Source organism: Chlorocebus sabaeus, chromosome 16 (assembly GCF_047675955.1).
Source record: "Chlorocebus sabaeus isolate Y175 chromosome 16, mChlSab1.0.hap1, whole genome shotgun sequence".
In the NCBI taxonomy this organism is placed as follows: Eukaryota; Metazoa; Chordata; class Mammalia; order Primates; family Cercopithecidae; genus Chlorocebus; species Chlorocebus sabaeus.
In genome coordinates this window covers 16131224-16155068 of record NC_132919.1, presented here as the reverse complement: position 1 = coordinate 16155068, position 23845 = coordinate 16131224, and the positions used below count along the sequence as shown (strand labels likewise).

General features: G+C 52.9%; 1 protein-coding gene across 3 annotated transcripts; it reads left to right on the top strand.

Annotated features, from left to right (window-relative positions):
* Window positions 1-1537: 1537 nt before the first annotated feature.
* On the top strand, window positions 1538-23281 carry TRPV2 (transient receptor potential cation channel subfamily V member 2). 3 transcript variants are annotated; one of them, XM_008010468.3, is made up of 15 exons: window positions 1538-1826; window positions 3557-3863; window positions 6113-6246; window positions 9252-9542; window positions 10116-10414; window positions 12743-12913; window positions 13363-13518; window positions 14089-14187; window positions 14952-15022; window positions 15451-15616; window positions 18394-18460; window positions 18576-18910; window positions 20182-20309; window positions 21182-21261; window positions 23073-23281. In XM_008010468.3, the coding sequence occupies exons 2-15, from the start codon at window positions 3664-3666 to the stop codon at window positions 23168-23170; spliced, it is 2295 nt and encodes a 764-aa protein (XP_008008659.1). In that variant the 5' UTR covers window positions 1538-1826; window positions 3557-3663; the 3' UTR covers window positions 23171-23281. The 3 variants fall into 3 exon arrangements, with proteins under 3 accessions (XP_008008659.1, XP_008008660.1, XP_008008658.1); XM_008010469.3 differs by having other exon boundaries at window positions 1538-1834; window positions 14092-14187; XM_008010467.3 differs by having other exon boundaries at window positions 1538-1834.
* The last annotated feature ends 564 nt before the right edge of the window (window positions 23282-23845 follow it).

Below are 23845 nucleotides of genomic sequence, written 5' to 3'. Positions count from 1 at the left end.
GCCTGGCTAATTTTTTAATTTTTAGTGGAGACTGGGTTTTACCATATTGCCAAGCTGGTCTCGAAGTCCTCACCTCAAGTGATCCACCTACCTTGGCCTCCCAAAGTGCTGGGATTAGGGGCGTAAGCCACTGCGCCTGGCCTAATTTTGTATTTTTAGTAGAGATGGGGTTTCACTATGTTGGTCAGGCTGGTCTCAAACTCCTGACCTCAGGTGATCCACCCACCTCAGCCTCCCAAAGTGCTGGGATTACAAGAGTGAGGCCTATTATAATTGATTTAAATCTAAACAGCCATTGTGGCTAGTGACTATCTTATTGGATGGCACAGGTCTAGAGTGTAACGTGCATGACAGGGTTGCCATGAGTGACGGATAGCGATGGAGAAGGGCATCTGGACTTTGAGGGCTCATGGTATGGAGTTTGCATTTTATTCCAAGCACCATGGGTGAGGTTTTGTGATTAAGTCAAGGAGTTAGGTGACCTGGTTTTCTTTTTTTTTTCCTTTCTTTTTTTTTGAGACAGAGTCTCACTCTGTTGTCCAGGCTGGAGTGCAATGGCACAATCTTGACTCACTGCAACTTCTGCCTCCCAGGTTCGAGCGATTCTCCTGCCTCTGCCTCTCAAGTAGCTGAGATTACAGGTGCCTACCACCACACCCAGCTAATATTTGCATTTTTAGTAGAGATGGAGTTTTGCCATGTTAGCCAGGCTGGTCTTGAACTCCTGACCTCAAGTGATCCATGTGCCTCGGCCTCCCAAAGTGCTGGGATTGCAAGTGTGAGCCACCGCGCCCGGCCTTGGTTCCCATTTTTAAAAGGTCACTTCAGTTGCTATAAGGAGAAGTGGATTATGAGTGTGGGGCAAGAATGAAGCAGGGAGACCAGTTTGGAGGTGGCTGCAGTTGCCTAGGGGAGCAATGATTGTGGCTTGGACCAAGCAGAAAGACAAATTTTGGAGGCAGAGCTGATGCCAGGTTTTGGGAGTGAGGGAGAGGGAGTCCTAGGGCTACTTCGGTGGCGGCTGGGTCCCCAAGCTCCAAGACTGAGTCCAGACCAGGGCCCAATCGGTGGTGAGGTCTGATTTTAGCAGTGTGTGCCCACCTCCTTGTCTCCACCTGCTGGCTGGTGCTGGGAGCATCTTTAGGGGAACTTTAGCCATGAGTCCTGGGGTCAGGAGGCTGGGGGAAGGTCCTGGGAGGTGGGAAAGTCCCCCAACTGCTGGGTGAATGGGTGGGTGGGACTGTGTTCCCAAGGGCATCTGCTGGGCTGAGCCTCTCCCTGGGGGCTGTCCACATCAGCTCTCTCCCCTGCTGTGGGTCAACTCAGGCCCATTTATGGGCTATATGGCTGCTGGAAGGCGTGTGGTGGTGGAGAATGGGAGGGGATAGCTGTCAGTGTACTTGAGGAAGAATCCCCCATCCATGGCAGCTTCCATGGGAGGCAAGGCCCCAGCATCCAAGGGCTGCCTCTGATTGTTACCCACCCCCAACTGAGACCTTAGTGGTTAGATGGGGGAGGGGTGGGGGCGGGGCCTGATTCGCAGCAGGGTGTGTCCAGATGGTCAGTCTGTGGTGGCTAGCCTGTCCTGACAGGGGAGAGTTAAGCTCCCACTCTCCACCGTGCCAGCTGGCCAGGTGGGCTAAGGGTGACCCAGAGACCAGAACCTGCTTGCTGGAGCTCAGTGCTCAGAGCTGGGGAGGGAGGTTCCGCGGCTCCTCCGCTGTCAGCGCCCGCAGCCCCTCCCCTCTTCACTTCCTCCCGCAGCCCCTGCCACCGAGAAGCTCCAGGATCCCAGCAGCCGCCACACCCAGGCTTCAGCCTGCGCAGTAAGTCGGTGAGCAATGCTGGGGATGTTGGAGGGGGCCGGGTCCTCAAGCCTGACAGCGAATGATGGGGTGGGGAAGGCTAGTGGGCTCCTGGCTTCTACAGCCTGGAGTCAGGGTCTGTGTGGGGCTCCGGCTCCCTCTCCCTGGACCTCCACACCCCTTCCTCTGCTGCCAGGGTGGGTGGGGGTCCCAGGAGGTGGGGTAGGGGCTGGACAGACAGCTGTTGCTGCTGAGGCTTGGGAGTCTTGGGCTGGAGGAATGGGCCAGGGTTTGGTTGGGGACAGAGATGGGCTAAATGGTACGAAACAGAAAGGACGCCCTCCTGCCCCAGTGTGCGTAGAAAGGGTGGTGGGTCACATCTGCAAACTGAGGCAGTCAGACAGCTCCCCGCCTCCCATATTTCCATGGGAAAATGCCCCACGTGGGTCCCCAGGGCCTGATCCCAGCCTACCCTCTCCACTTCCCTCTGCTGCTGCTGCTCCTCTCTGCTCTCTGCCCCCGGCCCCCTTCTCCACCCTTCTGTCTCTTTACCACTCTCTGACTTGTTTTTCTTCTTTCTGATCCTGCTCACTGGGCTCACGGGGGTTGCCCATCCCTGACCGAGGCCCCACCCTTGCCAAGTGATGGAGGCTGTGGTTTCAGTTTTCCTGTGAGGGTGAGATTGTGCTGTTTGCTGAGCTTCCTAGGCCAGCCTAGGGCCCAAGGCAGGGTGGTGGAGACAGCCTGGGCCACAGGCTAGGGGCCTCCCTCCCCTCGTGAAGCCCCCAGAGGCCCTGAGGCACAGAGGTGGCATTCGATGCCTTCAGAGCTGAATCAGACTGAAAATATAGACAGACCCTGAAAGACTTTGAGAACAGAAGAGGAACCTCATGGTAGACGCGTGGTGTCAGATCCGGCTCTGCCAACGACTGGTGACCTTGGGAAAGCCACTCCCCCTTCTAAGCCTTAGTAGTCTTGGCAGCAAAATGAAGGGCTTGATAGTTTAGTGGTTTTCCCAATTATTTCTCCTTAGAGCTCCCCTTCTGTGGTGAGGGGTTGAGTGACTGGCCCCATCCCAGCCATCGCACTTTTCTCTGTTGGAATATTGGCCGCCAGGCAAGATGTTGTGTGAAGAAAGGATTGTGCTGTTAATGCAAACGGGAACAGGGGTTGCGACCCCTCAGATACCAGGAAGTCCCAGAGGAAAAGTCGGGGACAGTCATGGCTCTCCCTGGGGAACAACATCAAAGGGGTGGCCCTGTTGGTTCCCTGCTTCTCACACCACAGGCTTCCCTCCTTCTCCTCACCCCTGCTCCTCATCCCTCCTGGCCCACTTCCCCTGTATTGCGGCTGGGCTCCCACACAGCGGGTGGACCTACTTGCGCTTGGCTTTTTTGCGATTAGAAGTAATGAGAAGTAATGGCAAAAACCGCAATTCCTTTTTTTTTTTTTTTTTTTTTTGTGAGACAGAGTCTTGCTCTATTGCCCAGGTTGGAGTGCAGTGGTGCCATCTTAGCTCCTGGGTTTAGCAATTCTCCTGCCTTAGTCTCCCAAGTAGCTGGGATTACAGGCACAAGCCACCATGCCTGGCTAACTTTTGTATTTTTTTTAGTAGAGCTAGGGTTTCACTATGTTGGTCAGGCTGGTCTTGAACTCTTGACCAGCCTGCCTCAGCCTCCCAAAGTGCTGGGATTACACGTGTAAGCCACCGCGCCCAACCTTTTGCATCAACCTAATACCTCCTTTTTCAGGCTCCAGTAAGGCCAACACCGACCCGCAGCTGGGAGGAAGACGGGACCCTTGACATCTCCATCTCCACAGAGGTCCTGGCTGGACTGAGCAGCCTCCTCCTCCTAGGATGACCGTACCCCCCAGCTCTCCAGTTTTCAGGCTGGAGACATTAGATGGAGGCCAAGAAGATGGCGCTGAGGTGGACGAAGTAAAGCCGGCTTTGGGGAGCGGGCTGACTCCCATGGAGTCACCGTTCCAGGGCGAGGACCGGAAATTCGCCCCTCAGATAAAAGTGAACCTCAAGTATGGAAAGGGAGCAGGTGCCAGGTGAGGCAACAAGTGGGGTCAGGGAAAAGGGGGTCCCCTGGCCAGCTCCAGCAGAGAACCCGGAGTGAGACTCATTGACCAGCCCAGCACCAGTGCCCCTTCCCACAGCCTGTGGCGTCCTCAGTCTGCCTCTGATGGCTCCTGGGCCTGACCATCTGACCTCTGCTCTGCTATCTGGCATTGCTCTTTCCAGAGGCTTCCCCATTCTTGGCCTTCTGCCTTCTGAGGTCATGTTCTTTGTGAGATACATTCTTGAGCTCTAAGTCCTCAGCTGACCCTCAAATCCCCCATTCAGGCCAACTCCCACCCCTGTCATGGTCCCTGCTGGGGAAGGCAGCAGGATCCACACTCCATCCAGTGAGAATCAAGGACATCTGGAAATGTCCCAGGCTCTCCTCAGTTCTGCAATGCTGAGCCTGTCACTCAGGGGACGTGAACTGTGGGATTGAGGATAATGGGCTTCTGCTTGGAGTCATCTGCACTTTGATTTTCCTGTGGTCTTTCCACCAATTCAGATTGTGTGAGCCCCATATTCCTGAGAGTCCCGCTTCCAGTCCTGCTGCATCTGGCACCACTTACCTCCCTGCCTGGGGTGGGGGCCTGCCCAGTGAGACTGGAGAATCTTCATGGGCCAGGCTAGACTCTGCCACAGAAGCCCCTTCTTCCCTTGATGCTTGAGGTGCTTGAGGTACAGCCACCAGCTTTGGCCTCCCAGGCTAGAGCCGCTTCCTGTTTGTGCTGGAGGATTGTGGTCAGATTCAGCACCAGGGTAGGGGAGGTTGCGTGAGGAGCTTCTGGGAGCTGTGGAGCCTGCCCGACACAGGCAGGATGGGCCCTCGATGTCTTCAGTGCCTCAATCTGTGCCCTCGTTGGGCTTCTCTACCCCAGGACCATGATGCCACCCTGGTGACAGAAAGTCATTTGTCCAAATGGCCACTTCTGTGAGCCAGACTGTCTACAGGGCTCCTGTCAGCAGCAGATAGAGCCGTCATGGTCATGTGTGGCTTCCTGGTGCTGACGAGGGAAGCCTGGCTGTAATTACAGTCATAGCTGTTGGCTTAAAAAGTCAACCCTTGCAATCCCCACCAGAGTCAAGGAGGCAGAGGTTGCAGTGAGCAGAGATTGTGCCACCATACTCCAGCCTGGGTGTCAGTGAGACTCTGTCTCCAAAAAAAAAAAAGTGACTGATCCCAACAGTCACCTTGTCACCAACTTTTATTTGGTCGACCCATTCCACAAGAGAAGTTAAGCTGGGATCTGAGGGTACACAAAGCATCAAATAGCACCCCCTGTTATTTGTCTTCGCATATCTGCTGGTGGTGGTGCCAGAAGCCCCAGAGGCAAGTTGGCCCCTGTGAATAGTAACACAGCCCAGGAGCCAGGAGGGAATGACTCATGCCCTTCCCACTTCCAGTCACCAGATGCTGCTAGATTGGGATAAGCTACCAGACCCCTTCTGGGGTCTGTGGGAGAGATTTCTCCTTAAGTGTGCCTTCTCGGTGGTGTCTGATATGTTTCAACATTGGGCCCAGTGTTAGGCCCAGGTAATGCTCTGTTTCTGGGAAATTTCTTGCTGCCAAGCCTAGAATCTCTCTGGGGGTTCAGAGTCAGGGTCTAAAGTTAAACAGCCCTGCTGAGATTCCCAGTTTGGCACTGTGTGACTTTGGCAAGCTACATGACCTCCTTGCTTATCTAAAGGCAAAATGAGTGGTTTCCGACCGGCAGGGCTGAAGTGAAGATGAAAGACACAGAATATTCTGTAGTTAATAGCTGGTTTCTGAGAGGAGAAGGGAGCTTTTCTCCATTCTTTCTTTGAGGGCAGTGAGCATGCAGCCACTGTGAGTCTACGGGGACCTCCCACAGCCCTATCCAGACCCAGGCCCAAGTTCAAGAGCCACCACAAGTTGTGTGTGCTGAAGGAGACCCAGTGGGATATCGAGGCTGTTGAGAGATGGTACATCAAGGCACCTGGCACATGACAAGCACCTGATGCTGAAAAGTGTCTGTGATGACTGGTGTCATGGGGATGAAGCAGCTTAGTGCCTGGACAGGCCCCTTTTCCTTCTCCCGGGGTCTCCTTGGTTGGCTGTAGGTGGATAGAGGCCCTCAGAAGGGCTCTCACTGGGCTCTTGGGCCTGAGGGGTGTGCAGTGTGTAAAGGACTCCCTGAAAGGGCTCCCTGGGATGAAGGGCTTTTGGAGGGGCCTGTGGTCCTTGTCCAGCATGAGTCACAAACAACATCCTCCACAGTCAGCCGGATCCAAACCGATTTGACCGAGATCGGCTCTTCAATGCGGTCTCCCGGGGTGTCCCCGAGGATCTGGCTGGACTTCCAGAGTACCTGTGCAAGACCAGCAAGTACCTCACCGACTCGGAATACACAGGTAGACCCTGCCCTGTGCATCCAAGGCTAGGCATCCTGTAAGCTGATAGTTAGGTGGGCTGGGTGGGCGTGATCCCTGGTCAGGAGCCGAGGAGTGAGTGTTCTCAGCAGCCCTCCCACTAGAATTATTGCTGGGGGAGCTAATCAAAGATGGCCTCCTGTTGGTCTTGGCTGTGCCTCCCACTTCCACCCACCCCTCAGAGCTCCTGGCTACCTCTGTCACCTTTAGCCCATTAGCCCATTGCAGTGGCTGAATGGAAACCCAAAGCAATCTTTTTTTTTTTTTTTTTTAAATAACAGTGTTGTTGAGATATAATATATAATGGGCATACCATATACTTAACCCATCTCAAAGCACTCTTTGCCGAAAATCTAAATATCTGTATTATTTGGGCTGATCAGAAAAATAACGTGGCCGGGCGCGGTGGCTCAAGCCTGTAATCCCAGCACTTTGGGAGGCCGAGACGGGCGGATCACGAGGTCAGGAGATCGAGACCATCCTGGCTAACACGGTGAAACCCCGTCTCTACTAAAAAATACAAAAAAAACTAGCCGGGTGAGATGGCGGGCGCCTGTAGTCCCAGCTACTTGGGAGGCTGAGGCAGGAGAATGGCGTAAACCCGGGAGGCGGAGCTTGCAGTGAGCTGAGATCCGGCCACTGCACTCCAGCCTGGGCGACAGAGCAAGACTCCGTCTCAAAAAAAAAAAAAAAAAAAAAAAAAAAAAAAAAAAAAGAAAAATAACGTAAGTACTCTAGAAGATTCAACAGTAAGGAAACATATACAGCCAAGGTTAAACACAGTCTCTCATCCTGGGCCCCTATTAATGGTTTGAGAATGCATCTGTTTGGAGTTTCTTTCTTTCTTCTTTTTTATTTTTGGAGAGATAGGGTTTTGCCATGTTGCCTAGGCTGGTCTCAAACTCCTGGGCTCCAGCGATCCTCTCACCTTGGCCCCCCAAAGTACTGGGATTATAGGTGTGAGCCTCCGTGCAGCACCTGTTCAGACTTTCCCTCCCTCCCTCCCTCCCTCCCTCCCTTCCTTTCTCTTTTTTCTTGAGAAAGTCTTGCTCTGTCGCCCACACTGGAGTGCAGTGGCGAGATCTCAGCTCACTGCAAGCTCCGCCTCCCGGGTTCACACTATTCTCCTGCCTCAGCCTCCCGAGTAGCTGGGACTGCAGGTACCCACCACCATGCCCAGCTAATTTTTTTCTTTGTTTTTTTTTAGTAGAGACAGGGTTTCACCGTGTTAGCCAGGATGGTCTCAATCTCCTGACCTCGTGATCCGCCTGCCTCAGCCTCCCAAAGTGCTGGGATTACAGGCGTGAGCCACTGCACCCGTCCTGTTCAGACTTTCTTAATACATAAGTATATATTTACATAAATGAGGTCTTGACATATATACTAATTTGTAATGTGCTTTTCTTCCACTTAATACATCTTGTAGCACTTTCCATTTCAGTACATGTCTAACTTAGTCACTTTGACAACTGCAGAGTGAGTTTTCCACTGTGTCCTTTATCATAATTTAGTTAACCAATTCCTTACTTATCAATGGTCATTTAGGTTGTTCGTAGTTTTTGGCTTCAACTAGTTGTGTGCCAGGCCCTCTGTGTGCTATCCACTTTGTTTATATTATTCCTTTTTTTTTTTTTTTTTTTTTTGGAGACGGAGTCTTGCTCTGTCGCCCAAGCTGGAGTGCAGTGGCATGATCTGCAAAACTCCACCTCCCGGGCTCACGCCATTCTCCTGCCTCAGCCTCAGCCTCCTGAATAGCTGGGACTACAGGCGCCCGCCACCACGCTCAGCTAATTTTTTGTATTTTTTTAGTAGAAACAGGGTTTCACTGTGTTAGCCAGATGGTCTCAATCTCCTAACCCTGTGATCCACCTGCCTCGGCCTCCCAGAGTGCTGGGATTACAGGCATGAGCCACTGCGCCCGGCCTTTTTTTTTTTTTTTTTTTTCCCTGAGATGGAGTCTTACGCTGTCACCCAGGTTGGAGCGCAGTGGCGTGATCTCAGCTCACCGCAACCTCCGCCTCCCGGGTTCAAGCAATTCTCCTGCCTTGCCTCCTGAGTAGCTGAGATTATAGGCGCGCACCACTTTGCCTGGCTAATGTTTATATTTTCAGTAGAGATGGGATTTCACTATGTTGGTCAGGCTGGTCTCGAACTCTACCTCATGATCCGCCCGCCTTGGCTTCCCAAAGTGTTGGGATTACAGGTGTGAGCCACCGTGCCTGGCCTTATATTCCCTTTGAACCTTACAATAACCCTGGAACATTCCCATTTTACAGTAGGGAAAACTGAGGTTAAGAGAGGCCACGTGACTTGTCAGAGGGGAGAGAGACATTAAGTGGTGAAGTCATGTACAAATACTGCTCTGAATATTCTCGTGTAGACAGCATTTCATGAATGATGACTTATGTCTTAGAAATGTAGTGTCTAAGCCAGGTGCGGTGGCTCACACCTGTAATCCCAGCACTTTGGGAGGCCGAGGCGGGCAGATCATGATGTCAGGAGATCGAGACCATCCTGGCTAACCAGTGAAACCCCATCTCTACTAAAAATACAAAAAAAAAAAAAAAAAAAAAAAAGCTGGGCATGGCGGTGTGGGCCTGTAGTCCCAGCTGCTGGGGAGGTTGAGGCAGGAGAATGGCGTGAACCCGGGAGGCAGAACTTGCAGTGAGCTGAGATTGCGGCACTGCACTCCGCCTGGGTGACAGAGCAAGACTCTGTCTCCAAAAAAAAAGAAAAAAAGAAAAAGAAAAACAAAGACATTTAGTTTGTAGGGCAGAAATTGTAGTCATACCTGTTGGTATTTCTTATGTGTTACTTGGAGCCTTAATACCCTATAGCATGGTTGTGCTCCCACCAGTTATGTGTAGCACCTCTTTTAGTCCTCCCAAGGGGGACTTGGAGCCAGGCTTGCTATACCAGCTATCGGGCAGTCCAGCCACTCCAGGTCTTAGCACCACTGTGCCCCTTACCCTCCCTTCTTCCCACAGAGGGCTCCACAGGTAAGACGTGTCTGATGAAGGCTGTGCTGAATCTTAAGGATGGGGTCAACGCCTGCATTCTGCCGCTGCTGCAGATCGACCGGGACTCTGGCAATCCTCAGCCCCTGGTAAATGCCCAGTGTACAGATGACTATTACCGAGGCCACAGCGCTCTGCACATCGCCATTGAGAAGAGGAGTCTGCAGTGTGTGAAGCTCCTGGTGGAGAATGGGGCCAATGTGCATGCCCAGGCCTGTGGCCGCTTCTTCCAGAAGGGCCAAGGGACTTGCTTTTATTTCGGTGAGTGAGCCTTTCTTGGATAAATTGAGGCAAAGAGCGGGTAAGGCCTTGTTCAAGGTCATATGATTAGTGTATGACAGAGCTGGCAGTTAAACCTAGGTCTGTCTGACCCCGACACCCTGCTTCTAACCACTAGGCTGCCTGCGAAAGCAGTTTGTTTTTTGCCCAGGCCAGTCTCAAACTCCTGGGCTCTAACAATCCTCCTGCCTCAGCCTCTCGAGCTGGGACTACCAGTTGCACCACTACATCCAGCACTAATTTGTCATAAGAGATGTTTCATCCTCGTCTGGCCACAAGATGGGCATGCACCCAGACCCAGGGAAGGGAGTAGTGGGCTGCTAGCACTGGCATGTGACTTGACCAGGCAGAGCCTGAACAAAGAGGCAGCGTGCCTGGGCTCTGGCAAAGGAGACAGCAAAAGGCAGCAGGTTGGCTGGCCCCTGTTCTGCTCCCTTCAGTGGTAAAGAAGCCTGATCTGCTTCAAGGAGGGCCGGCCTTTTGTCCAAGGAGCATGAGGAGTAGGCAGATGGAAAGCAGGAGGCCTGGGGCCCAAGCTGCTCTCTTGGCCTGCAGGTGAGCTACCCCTCTCTTTGGCCGCTTGCACCAAGCAATGGGATGTGGTAAGCTACCTCCTGGAGAACCCACACCAGCCCGCCAGCCTGCAGGCCACTGACTCCCAGGGCAACACAGTCCTGCATGCCCTAGTGATGATCTCAGACAACTCAGCTGAGAACATCGCACTGGTGACCAGCATGTACGATGGGCTCCTCCAAGCTGGGGCCCGCCTCTGCCCCACCGTGCAGCTTGAGGACATCCGTAACCGGCAGGATCTCACACCTCTGAAGCTGGCCGCCAAGGAGGGCAAGATCGAGGTGAGTGGCTGTCCCCTTCCCACTTTCCCTCTCCAGGAAGCAGTAGGTCTCACCCCAAAATTTCTGCAGAAAGAGCCCAGGGGTGGTGAAGAGCAGTGGCTTCTCTGCTTTTCAATGGAACACTCCTGTTAGTAAGAAAATTTTCAGTATGTACCTCTAATATATGTGTGTTTATTTATAAATTGTATATGAACTATTGAATATATTACATTATAAAACATTGGGATTTTTGTTTTTGTTTTTTTTTTTGAGACTGAGTTTCACTCTTGTTGCCCAGGCTGAGTGCAATGGCGTGACACCGGCTCACCACAACCTCTACTTCCCAGGTTGAAGCAATTCTCCTGCCTCAGCCTCTCAAGTAGCTGGGATCACAGGCATGTGCCACCACACCCAGCTAATTTTGTTTTTGTTTTGTTTTGTTTTGTTGTTGTTTTTTTGAGACACAGTCTCGCTCTGTCACCCAGGTTGGAGTGCAGTGACACGATCTCAGCTCACGGCAACCTCCACCTCCCGGGTTCAAGCAATTCTCCTGCCTCAGCCCCCTGAGTAGCTGGGATTACAGGCACCTGCCACCACGCCTGGGTAATTTTTTTTGTATTTTCAGTAGAGACGGGTTTCACTATGTTGGTCAGGCTGGTCTTGAACTCCTGACCTCATGATCCACCCGCATCGGCCTCCCCAAGTGCTGGGATTACAGGCACACACCACTGCACCCAGCTAATTTTTTGAATTTTTAGTAGAGATGGGGTTTCACCATGTTGGTCAGGCTGGTCTCGAACTCCCGACCTCAGGTGATCCGCCCACCTTAGCCTCCCAGTGTTGGGATTACAGGCGTGAGCCACGGCGCCCAGCCAAACATTGGGAATTTTTAAAAGTCGTTTGGGTTTCTTTATTAAGAGATCGCCTTTTTATATCTCTTGTCTATTTTGCTATTCTGTTTCTGCATATTTATTGATAACTTTATAATGAATTTAGTATTTTGTCTACTATAGCACTTGTAAAATTTTTCCTAGTTCATCATTTGTTTTTTGAATTTTATGATTTTTTTTTTTGCCATACAGAATTTACAAATTTTTATACTCTGCAAGTGTAATTATCTTTTCCTTTAATTTTCCTTAGTTTTGCTATTGTCTAATTCCTGCTGCAAGATTATATATATGTACATAATATATAACTAGTATACATTATATTATAGATTATAATTATATATAGTATATATATAATCTTCATACCCATATTCTTTTCCAAACTTTTGCAGCTGCATTTTTTTTTTTGAGACAGAGTTTCGCTCTTGTTGCCCAGGCTGGAGTGCAGTGGTGCAATCTCGGCTCACTGCAACCTCCGCCTCCCAGGTTCAAGTGATTCCCCTGCCTCAGCCTCCCGAGTAGCTGGGATTACAGGCATGCACCACCACGCCTGGATAATTTTGTATTTTTAGTAGAGACGGGGTTCCTCCATGTTGGTCAGGCTGGTCTCAAACTCCCGACCTCAGGTAATCTGCCTGCCTCAGCCTCCCAAAGTGCTGAGATTACAGGGATGGACCACCACGCCCAGCCTGCAGCTGCATTTTTAATGCTAAGGCTTTGACTAGCTGGAAGTTTTTCTGGTAGGAAGAGTAAACATGAGGCGGCCCCCACTTTGTTCCAAATAGCTTACCAATGACCTGTTTCAAATAGTTTTTGCCAATAGCTCACCAGGGCTGGTCTCATGGGCTTACGGCGGAGATTTCTGAAAGGTTAAGGAAACGATAAACATAAATAGAAGTTTTAACCCTTTTTCGCTGCCCTCCCAAGTTTCTTGGAGTGCTCCCTGGGGTGTGTGAACCTCACTTTGTTGTCTAGAGGCACTGCTGTGTAGCCTATGAAATCAGTGCCCTGATCTGTTCCTCCTTTCCCGTTCCTCACGTGTGAAACCAGAATGCTTCCTAACCTGTTTGGATTAGGGACCACTTTCTAGTCTGCTGAAAACTCTGGATTCTAACCATGAAATTGCACACACAGATACAGCTAGTAGACTCTGATCTCCGGGGCCTCAAAGACCCCAGGGCTAAGGATCTCTCTGCCATTTGAGGAGTTCAAGGAAGGCCACAGGGTTAGGGAGGGGAAGGAAGAGCCAGGCTGGTTGGCAGGCTGGGGCAGATGTAGCTGTGTGTGTGTGTGTTTAAGAGTTTAGACACACAAGGACCTGCATGTACGGGCGCATGTGCACGTGTCAGCTGCAGCTCTGCAGACCGTGGGCAGCTGCAGGGTCCTGGGTGTTTCCCAGCCTTGGTCCAGGATCAGTGCCAGGAGGGGACCATAAAGGCAAGCTCGTATGGCCACCCTGCAGATTTTCAGGCACATCCTGCAGCGCGAGTTTTCAGGACTGAGCCACCTTTCCCGAAAGTTCACTGAGTGGTGCTATGGGCCTGTCCGGGTGTCGCTGTATGACCTGGCTTCTGTGGACAGCTGTGAGGAGAACTCGGTGCTAGAGATCATCGCCTTTCATTGCAAGAGTCCGGTGAGCCCACAGGGGCGTGGGTGCACATAGAGGACCCAACAGAGCTCCCAGCAAGGTCCACAAATTGGAGCTGCCTGCTGGACCATATCTGCCCCGTTCCTGTGCCAGTGGGGGTGTGGCTGCATGTCCCAGTAGGCATGACCCTGACCCATACTGGGCCCATACTCAGTCCATACTCCAGTCCCATCCAACATGGGGATCATGCCAAGGGCCTTGTGGCAACCATCCAGGTCCTCTCTGTTAACCAGCATCTCATTTGGAGGGCAAGCCCCTTGGTCACACTGTAGCTGGGAGGGTTGGGGTGAGGTCCTTTGGAGCTCCTGGGGTGTGGAAGCCTGCTCCCTGTCCTCTCTCCTCATTTCCTGGGCCCTTGCTTTGATCCTGACATGGAGTGGGCAGCCTATTTGCACTTGTTGACTGTACCCGTGGCTCTCCCCTCCCCACCCCAGCACCGACACCGAATGGTCGTTTTGGAGCCCCTGAACAAACTGCTGCAGGCGAAATGGGATCTGCTCATCCCCAGGTTCTTCTTAAACTTCCTGTGTAATCTGATCTACATGTTCATCTTCACCGCTGTTGCCTACCATCAGCCTGCCCTGAAGAAGGCAAGGGCGGGAGGTGGGTGGGGGGCACATCTTGGGGGAGGCCTGCTTGAAACAACCCTGGGGGAAGATGGGGCAGTAATAGTGCTGAGGCAGGGCTGCTGGAGTGACATGCCCAAGCTTATGGGAGCCAGCACCCCAGTGCTAACAGTGATACAGTGAAGATTTACTGAGTGCTCACTGTATGTGAAAAAGGATTCTAGGTGATGGACATGTGTTGACTAATTAATGTTCCCCAAAACCCCTGAGATGGTGAATTATAATCACCCTCAGTTTACAGTAGAGGGAAGGGAGGCACAGAGAGGTTAAGTCACTTGTCCAGGGTCACACAGGCTGAAAGTGGTGTGGAGAGGGAATCTGAATTCAGGCAGTCTGGCTTCAGACGCCACATTGAAATGCTACACAATGTACCTCTCAGGATCTGGTGGTCCTTCCCTGGAGCCCATGTTCCCCTGCTGTTCTGAGGGGTTCTCCACAGCTCAGGCTCAGAGTGGGCCCTCAGCTTCAGCTCTCAAGGGTGAGCTGCTCGAGAGAGGACCCAAAGCCCTAGGTCTCATCTGAGTGTGTCTTCAGCAGGCCGCCGCCCACCCGAAAGCGGAGGTTGGAAACTCCATGCTGCTGGCAGGCCACATCTTTGTCCTGCTAGCGGGGATCTACCTCCTCGTGGGCCAGGTGAGTGCCCCTCCCCTTCTCCCACCAAGAAGTAAACCTAGAATTCTGCTTCAGGAGGCTTAGAGCAAGTTAGCTGCATCCCCTCACTGACAATAGCCGGTCCCATCCAGAACAACCAACCTCACCGAAGCTGAGGGCCAGAGGTTCTGGCCTTGCTTTCTGAGTCCCCGGCAACCCTCTGCCATGCTTTTGGGGTTCCTCGGGGTAGCAGATAACTTCTCTGATTCCTTGGCAGTACACGCTCTGCTCCCCCAGGAATGGAGCTGGAAGCCCCTGTCCCCAGCCAGGCCCCTCGGCTGGGAAGTTCCCCTCTTAGGGAGCACAGAGACCGGGGGTAGGTGGGGTTCAGGCCAATCCACCCAGTAGGGCCTCTTCAGTGGGAAATGCTGTAAGCCTGCAGGACACAGGCTGGACACCAAGACATTGGGACCTCCTTAGAGTGGGCAGAACTTGGGCACCAAACCCAGGTTGGCTGGGGTATGGGTGCTCCCTGTGAGGCCAGGGAGAAGGGAAGGGAAAGGCGTCCTTCCCCTTCCTGCATGCAGTGCAGAGGTTCTTCATCTGTACCCCCCGGCCTTGCCTAGGTGGCTGCTCTTTCTGGAAAAAGAGTCCCAAGCTATCTCAGCTATCAGAAGTATTCATGAGTCCCCCAAAACCAAAGCTGCTGACTTAGCCCTAGCCGGGGTGACAGGCTCCCGCTCAGCCAGGCCAGCAGGGGGCATTCGGGAGAGCAGGTTTCACAGCCCTCTGTCCTCTCTCCGCAGCTGTGGTACTTCTGGCGGCGCCACCTGTTCATCTGGATGTCGTTCATAGACAGCTACTTTGAAATCCTCTTGTAGGTGGATTCTCACTCCTCCTCCCCTCAACTGTCTCTGAGGCCTGGAAGGGGCAGGTGTGGCAGAAGGCACCAGGTTGACTTTAGAGGCGAGGACACGGGGCCCAGGAAGTCGGGACCTGTGTACAGGCCAGACCCAGGGGTCTGGACTGCTGTCCAGCCTGGGGCCCTTTGTGCTCCTATCACTGTAGATGGTGATAGTGACATTTACTAGGCCTCGGCACACACCTGTTTCACTGAGTCCTTGAAAACACTCTATGTGTCAGGCATCATTATTATGATGCCCATTTTACAGTGGGAGGGAACTGAGGCCGCCGAGGTTAAATGTCTTGCCTAAGATGGAGGTCAGGACCTTGGTCAGCGCAGGCCAGTGGGGGCTCAGGAAGCCAAGTGGCCAGCAAGCCCACCTGGATCCTGCTCCCATACAGCCTGTTCCAGTCCCTGCTCACAGTGCTGTCCCAGGTGCTATGTTTCCTGGCCATCGAGTGGTACCTGCCCCTGCTTGTGTCTGCGCTGGTGCTGGGCTGGCTGAACCTGCTTTACTATACACGTGGCTTCCAGCACACAGGCATCTACAGTGTCATGATCCAGAAGGTGAGAGAAGGGGGTGGTCCAGAGGGACTCTTTTGGCCTCATCAGGCAAGAGCCTTCCTCCATAGCTATCCTAGGCAGAGGAGGGCATGTGTACATCTGCCTGCGTGCCAGCACCCAGATACTTGCTGGATGGAAGCTTAAGTACAGGCATGCATATACCTCTCTCAGGGTTCTGCATGTACATGCAAACACATGCACATATGTGTGTTTGCAGGTGTCCACACGGGAGCATGTGCATCCTTCCACATGCAAGGAGAAAATAATATGTGCATAAGCTCATCTGCGTGTCTGTGTCCCGGGATGTGTGGGCGCGGGCATGTAACTGCGTTCATTTATGTATTCAGCACATGTTTAGGGAGTGCCTACTGTGGGTCGGGCCCTGTTCTAGATGTTGGGAATATAGCAGAGAGCAAAACAAGTCCTTGCTCCCCTGAAGGTGATGTTCTGGTGGGAGGAAATGAAAACCTTAAGAAAACAACTGAGAACACTCCACACTACTAAATTCTATGAAGGAAAAAAAATGCACAGGACAATGTGATGGGGAATGGCTAGGATCAAGCACCCTTTAGATGGGATGGTCTGGGAAGCCTCTCTAAAGAGGGGATGTTTAAGTTGAGACCTGAAAGAATGATTCAGCCACCGCAGGGTGAGGAGGAGATATTCTCAGCAGAGGGCACAGCAATGGCTGCCGTGAGCCAGAAGCAGCTTGGGGTGCTTGGGACAGGGCGAGGAGGCTGGGTGGCTGGGGAGATGGCAGGAGGGTGGAGGTGAGGAGGTTGGGAGGAAGGGAAGGGCCAGGGGCCCCTTCCACGGGGAGGAATTTGGAGGCCCCCAGAGGCTTTTTTTTTTTTTTTTTAATTGTAGTAAAATACATCTAACGTAGAAAGTAACTGTTTTTTTTTTGAGACGAGTCTTGCTCTTGTTGCCTAGGCTAGAGTGCGATGGCATGATCTCGGCTCACTGCAAACCCCTATTCCTGGGTTCAAGCGATTCTCCTGCCTCAGCCTCCCGAATAGCTGGGATTACAGGCACCCACCACCATGCCTGGCTAATTTTTGTATTTTTAGTAGAGACAGGTTTTCACCACGTTGGCCAGGCTGGTCTCGAACTGCTGACCTTAGGTGATCTGCCTGCCTTGGCCTCCCAAAGTGCTGGGATTACAGGCGTGAGCCACGGTGCCTGGCCCATTTTAACCATTTTTTTAAAAATATACAGCTAAGTGTCATTAAGTACATTCACACTCTTGTATAACCATCACCACCATCCAGCTCCAGAACTTTCTTGTCATCCCAAACTGAAACTCAATGCCCATTAAAAACAACTCCCCATTCTCTCCTTCCCCCGGTCCCTGGAAGCCACCATTCTACTTTCTGTTTCTACGAATTTGACGACCATAGCTACGTTGTATAAGTGGAATCATACAGTATTTGTCCTTTAATGTCTGGCTTATTTTACTCAGTATAATGTCCTCAAGGATCAGCTATGTTGTAGCATATGTCAGAAATTCCTTCTTTTTTTTTTTTTCTTTTTTTTTTTGAGATGGAGTCTTGCTCTGTTGCCCAGGCTGGAGTGCAGTAGTGCAATCTCGGCTCACTGCAACCTCCGCCACCCAGGTTCAAGTGATTCTCCTGCCTCAGCCTCCCAAGTAGCTGGGACTACAGGCATGTGTCACCACACCTGGCAAATTTTTTGTATTTTTAGTAGAGATGAAGTTTTTCCATGTTGGCCAGGATGGTCTTGAACTCCTGACCTCAGGTGATCCACCCCTCTTGGCCTCCCAAAGTGCTGGGATTACAGGCTGAGCCACCATACCCAGCAATTCCTTCCTTTTTAAGACTGAGTAGTATCCCATCGTGTAGATACATATTTTGTGCGTCCATTCATCTGTCGATCCACTCACCTGTTGCTTCCACCGTTTGATCTTTGTGAATAATGCTGCTATGAACAGGGGTGTACAAGTATCTGTTAGAGTCCCTGCTTTCAATTCTTTTGGGCATATACATACCCAGAAATGGAATTGCTGGGTCATACGGTAGTTCTATATTTAATTTTGTGACCCTGGAAGGTTTTTCTTTTTTTTTTTTTTTTTTGAGATGGGACTCATTCTGTCACCTAGGCTGAAGTGCAGTGACACAATCATAGCTCATTGCAGCCTTGACATTCTGGGCTAAAGCAATCTTCCTGTCTCAGCCTCCTGAGTAGCTGGCACTGTAGGCTTGTGCTACCATGCCTGGCTGCTGGAAAGTTTTAAGCAGGAAAACAATGTGATCTGAGACATATATACATACATATATTATTATTATTTTGAGACGAAGTCTCACTCTGTAGCCCAGGCTGGAGTGCAGTGGTGTGATCTTGGCTCACCACAACCTCTGCCTCCTGGGTTCAAGCGATTCTCCTGCCTCAGCCTCCCGAGTAGCTGGGATTACAGGCGCAGGCGTGCCACTGCACCCGGCTAATTTTTTGTATTTTTAGTAGAAACGGTTTCACCATGTTGGCCAGGCTGGTCTTGAACTCCCAACCTCAGGTAATCTGCCCGCCTCAGCTTCCCAAAGTGCTAGGATTACAGGCATGAGCCACTGCACCCAGCCAGATCTGAGATATATTTTTAAAAGACTCCTCTGCTCAGTGTGGCTCCACAGGGCCCACGCATGCATAAGTATGTGTGTGTATGTGCAGTGTACACGGGAAACATGCTGCTGTGGGTGAGGCAGGGGTCTGGGGCCGTGACTGGTGGCCCAGCTACCCACCTTGGCCCCTGGGCACATGTGTTCTAGGTCATCCTGCGGGACCTGCTGCGCTTCCTTCTGATCTACTTAGTCTTCCTTTTCGGCTTCGCTGTAGGTAAAGGCTCCCTCCGGCCCCCTTCCCTTTCCCCACGTTCCTTGTCCACCCTGTATACTCTCAAGGCTGCCTGCCAGTCTCCTGGGCTGAGAACCCCTCTCCCTTCATCCCATAGCCCTGGTGAGCCTGAGCCAGGAGGCTTGGCGTCCCGAAGCTCCTACAGGCCCCAATGTCACAGAGTTGGTGCAGCCCGTGGAGGGACAGGAGGATGAGGGCAACAGGGCTCCGTACAGGGGTATCCTGGAAGCCTCCTTGGAGCTCTTCAAATTCACCATCGGCATGGGCGAGCTGGCCTTCCAGGAACAGCTGCACTTCCGTGGCATGGTGCTGCTGCTGCTGCTGGCCTACGTGCTGCTCACCTACATCCTGCTGCTCAACATGCTCATCGCCCTCATGAGCGAGACCGTCAACAGTGTCGCCACTGACAGCTGGAGCATCTGGAAGCTGCAGGTGCCCCCAGAGAGACTCCCTGCCCCCACCCCACCCCACCCCGCACTCAGGTGGTGGGGAGTGCTCTGGACCCTGCAGAGTTGGGCCTTCCCTAGCCAGGGGGTGCCGGGTTGGGCAGCTCTACCTTGTCAGTCTTCCTCCTCCTTTTTTTTTTTCCCTGGAGACAAGGTCTTGCTCTGTCACCCAGGCTGGAGTGCAGTGGCACGATCACGGCTCAATGCAGCCTCGGCCTCCTGAGCTCAAGTGATCCTCCTTCCTCAGCCTCCTGAGTAGCTGGGGTTACAGGCAGTTGACATCACACCCGGCTAATATTTTTATTTTTTGTAGAGAAGAAAGTCTCACTATGTTGCCTGGCCTCAGGTGATCCTCCCACCTTTGCCTCCCAAAGTGCTGGGATTACTCCCTCCTCCTTAAGCAGCTCATAGATGTACTCAGGACAGTGTCCAGCACCAAGTAGGTGCTCAATGTGCCACCAGCTACTATTATCATCATTGTTGTCCAGTTTCTTTCTTTTTTTCTGAGTCAGAGTTTTGCTCTTGTTGCCCAGGCTGGAGTGCCATGGCACAATCTTGGCTCACTGCAACCTTTGTCTCCTGGGTTCAAGCAATTCTCCCACCTCAGCCTCCCAAGTAGCTAGGATTATAGGCATGTGCTACCACACCCCCACTAACTTTTTGTATTTAGTAGAGACAAGGTTTCACCACGTTGGTCAAGCTGGTCTTGAACTCCTGACCTCCGGTGATCCACCTGCCTTGGCCTCCCAAAGTGCTGGCATTATAGGTGTGAGCCACCATGCCCCACCCTGCTGCTAATTCATTGTTGATCTTGGGGAAAGTCATTTATCTCCTCTGAGCCTCGGTGCCCTCCTCTGCAAGGTTCTGTGCCCCACCTGACTCACTGGTATGCCTCTGGGCAGGCACATGTGTGGGGTGAGCAAATGAAGTTCTGTTCCTGGTGGTGTGGCCATCTGGAGCCTGAACGATGTAAGAACAAGTAGCTGTCAAGTACTTATAACGTACAGACTTCCCATTAGCTGTCTGAGGCACTTTGTCCTCAGTCTACAAATAGGGAAACCAAGATGCAGAGAGGCTGAGGGCCCAACCCCACACAGGTAATCGGATGTTGGAGTCGAATTTGAATCTGTGTGTTTAGTTGACTTTGGGTTATACTGTGAAGTGCTGCAGGGCACTTTCCTGCTCCGCTTGCCTTGTGTGCCTTTGCCCCCAGGCAGGGTCCCAGGACGTTCTGTCTGATGCATCCTTTGTCCCCAGAAAGCCATCTCTGTCCTGGAGATGGAGAATGGCTATTGGTGGTGCAGGAAGAAGCAGCAGCGGGCAGGCGTGATGCTGACCGTCGGCACTAAGCCAGATGGCAGCGCCGATGAGCGCTGGTGCTTCAGGTGAGTGAGTGGCGGGAGGGTCTCCTGGGGCCTTGCTGTCCAGCAATCCCTGGGGCACAGCTGCCAGGAGCCAGGTCTGGTGGGAAGGGCAGGTACAAAGAGCACCAGGGACTGAGCCTGAGCAGATGAGGTCAGGGGTCTGGATCTCACAAGCCATGGCTGCCACATGACTGGCCATCTGCCTGTCCCAGTGGCTTAAACTGAAGATCCCCTCCTGGTGATCTCAGACTCCTCCTTGTAGCCTGAAATGTGGTACAGTAAGGAGGCCAAGAAGTCAGAGGGACCCTTGGGTTCCCAGCACTCTAGCCTTGCCCTGGCTGCTCTGTGTCCCCCCACCTCCAATTCTGCCAGCCTGATCTCGGAGCTACAACCCCTTCCATGGAGAACGTGCCCTTCTGTGTCCAGGAAAGGCTGGGACACTGGGAGAGGGAACCTAGCGACAAACACACAGCTAAAAACAGATACTGTCGTGAGGCAGCAGATGAGCAGAGAGAGCAGAGAGCAGAGAGAGCAGATGAGCAGAGAGAGCAGAGTCTCAGGCGTGAGGAACAGCCGTGAAAGTCCCCAGAACCCGGGAGCACAGATACACCTGATCTGAATTCCTCTTTTCTAGTTGCTCTGGGCAACCCAGGCTGCTGTGAGCAGCCAGAAGCAATGGATGCTGATTCCTGCAAGTGGGCACCTGCCTCACAGGACAGGGCTCCAAGTGGGTGGCCCAGAACCCTGCAGAGAGAAAGCCTGTCCTCCTCAGGGCCTCTGTGTCCACCAGAGCATCTCTGTGTAGTCTCCCAATTTGGGGGGCCAGGCCCCTCTCTGGGGTGGGGGGGCACGGTCAAAGCAGGCAAACCTCAGAGCTCCTCTGTTGCCCTCAGGGTGGAGGAGGTGAACTGGGCTTCGTGGGAGCAGACGCTGCCTACGCTGTGTGAGGACCCGTCAGGGGCAGGCGTCCCTCGTAAGTAGGCTGGCGACTGGAGCCTCTGCCCTGGGGTGTGTGTCTCTGCTGCTTGGCCACAAAGCCTTGGAGAGTCTGGGGCGGGACCCAGAGACCTCCTCATAGTCACTTTGCAGATCCCTGCACACCAGCTCCTCTTACAGGGATTGCCTCCTTAAAACAGTGGTTTCCTCCTTTCCTTTCCATCCACACCTTGCTTTCAGGCAGGAACCAGGGAAAACCTCTGAGGCTCTTAGCGCTTCCACCAGCCCAGCCTCTGGCTGCCCTCTCTCCGATGCCAGTCAGTCACAGCCTTTGCCCATTCAATTGATTATCAAGGGTCTGTCCCTAGCCAGGCCTGGGCTGAACCTGGGGACTCAGCAGGGGAATAAGTTAGGAAGGGCTGTGTCACAGCACAGCCCACAACAGAGGCAGCATCTCCCTGGACCCTCAGAGGAACTGCCCTGCATAGGCCCTCAGCCCCTTCACACCCCAAGTCCCCCACCTCTGAGAAACCACTTCCCATGCCTCCCCCATGTCCGTGGCCTGTGTCCTCTCCATTCTAGTGTAGTGATGGCCCCTCCTGTCCCCACCCTGCTGCCTCCACCAAGATCGGTTCCTTCCTCCCACCCTCAGAGGCCTGAGGATTAGCTGTCTCCCCTGCATACCCTTTCTTTCTAGAACCTTCAATAGCTCCCACCTTCCACTGGTTCACCTCCTCTCCTTTCTCCATCTCTTTCCTGACAAATTTCACTTGCTTCTGCCTGTTGTCCCCCACAATAGCCTCCTGAGTCACCTATGGCCCCTGTTGTAGGGAGGCTACTCTGGCCTCTTCTGCCCCACAGCCTGCTGGTTTCCCAGGCTCCTGGGCCGTGACCATGGCCTCACATACAAACAGGTTTCCCTTCACCCTCTCTTTGCATCTCCCTCCCTTCACTACGATGCCAGGAAAGTCACCTCTGAAAGTCATCTTGTCCCTCCCTCATCTTGCCCCAAGCACTCCACACCCCACTGCCTGCTGGAGCCTCCAATGTGACATTCCCAACAGGAGCTGCCTTGGGGTTGCCCCAGCAGGTCACATGTATGTCACCTCACCCCCTCCTTACCCAGGTAGAAGGCCTTGAGTCTCAGCCTATTCCCCCCGCTATACCGACTCTCCCACCTGGAGCTGAGTGTCCTTGACCTCTCAGGCGGCCACTCATCCCTCTGCCCTGCCTCTCACTTCTGCTTCTGCACCACTGCAGGGTGGCCCAGCCTGCACCTTATCCCATTCCAGTCCTGCTAATGTGGACAAAAACTACATGCAGCCCACACTACACAATGCCTCCCGCTGCCTGGAAGGCTGCACTCCTCAGAGCGGAGGTCAGGGCCCAAAGCTGTCTAACCCACTCCCCACACCTCCATCCAAGGTGGCGTCTGCAGTGCCCCTTGTTCTTTGCTTTCCTTGGTTCATCTCTGGATTTGTCTCTGTGAGAAGTGCTCTTCCTCCCCTCTGGGTGTCCAAATCTGCCACCTCCCCTGCGGGATGGGTCCCCTCTCTCCTCTGAGCTCCCCCCAGCATGTCTCAGGTGTTCTGATCTCTGACACACAAGTCTGTCACCTCCAGGCACTTTAAGCTCCTGGGGGTGTTGGGAAGCCCCTGATATGGCAAGAGATTGGGAAATGCTTGTGGAGTGAGGGAAGCAGGGAGAGGGACTGCTGGCCTCCAGAACTGCTGAGGCTGTCCCCATGGCATGACATGTTTTCATGACTGTGGCCCCTTGTTTCCCTGGTGCCTGCTTCCTGGGGACACACTCGAGGATTAAGCTACAGTGCTTGCCATCTGTTAACAGGAACTCTCAAGAACCCTGTCCTGGCTTCCCCACCCAAGGATGAAGATGGTGCCTCTGAGGAAGACCATGTGCCCCTCAAGCCTCTCCAGTCCAACTGATGGCCCAGATGCAGCAGGAGGCTAGAGGACACAGCAGGGGATATTTCCAGCCACATCTGCTGGCTCTGGGGTCCCAGTGAATTCTGGTGGCAAATATATATTTTCACTAACTCTTCTGGAAACATTATTTGAGCAGAGTTGCTGGGACCCATAGAGCTGGTAATGTCTGCATGTCTCTGTGTACACAGGTCTGTGTATGGGACTAGGTTGCTCCTGCCCTTGCCTGGGCACAGAGACCCTCAGCTGCTGTGTCCCCACCCTCACCCCCACGTCCCCAAGTCTGGAGACTGCCCTCTTCCTGGGTGCAGGCAGCTGGCTGAGGTGCTGTGCCCATTGTGGCAGATATATGGTGGTGGACATGGGCAAACAGCCACCTCTCCTCTCTCTCCACCACGACACCCTTTGCTTTCCACACCCTCCCTGCTTTTGGGCAGGCACCTGGGAAAACCCGTTAAAGCCACCTCTCTTGCTTTCTCTTCCTACTGGGCTGCTTGCTCAATTCCCACCCCTCCCAAGCCATTCTCTGCAGGGCAGCCAGAGAGGCCTTCCTAAGATACAAGACAAACATGTCCTTTTTGTGCTCTGAAGGCCTGAGAGGCTCCCCAGTACCCACGGAATGCCCTAGCTGGCATCCCGAGACCCCCACGGTTTTGCCCAAGCATTTCCAGACACCTC

Bases quoted from the DNA above. Each gene is read 5' to 3' on its own strand.
- TRPV2 (XM_008010468.3), top strand. From the start codon at position 3,664: ATGACCGTACCCCCCAGCTCTCCAGTTTTCAGGCTGGAGACATTAGAT. The intron at 14,188-14,951 runs GTGAGTGCCCCT...CTCTCTCCGCAG, and splicing joins TCTACCTCCTCGTGGGCCAG to CTGTGGTACTTCTGGCGGCG. The intron at 15,023-15,450 runs GTAGGTGGATTC...GCTCCCATACAG, and splicing joins AGCTACTTTGAAATCCTCTT to CCTGTTCCAGTCCCTGCTCA.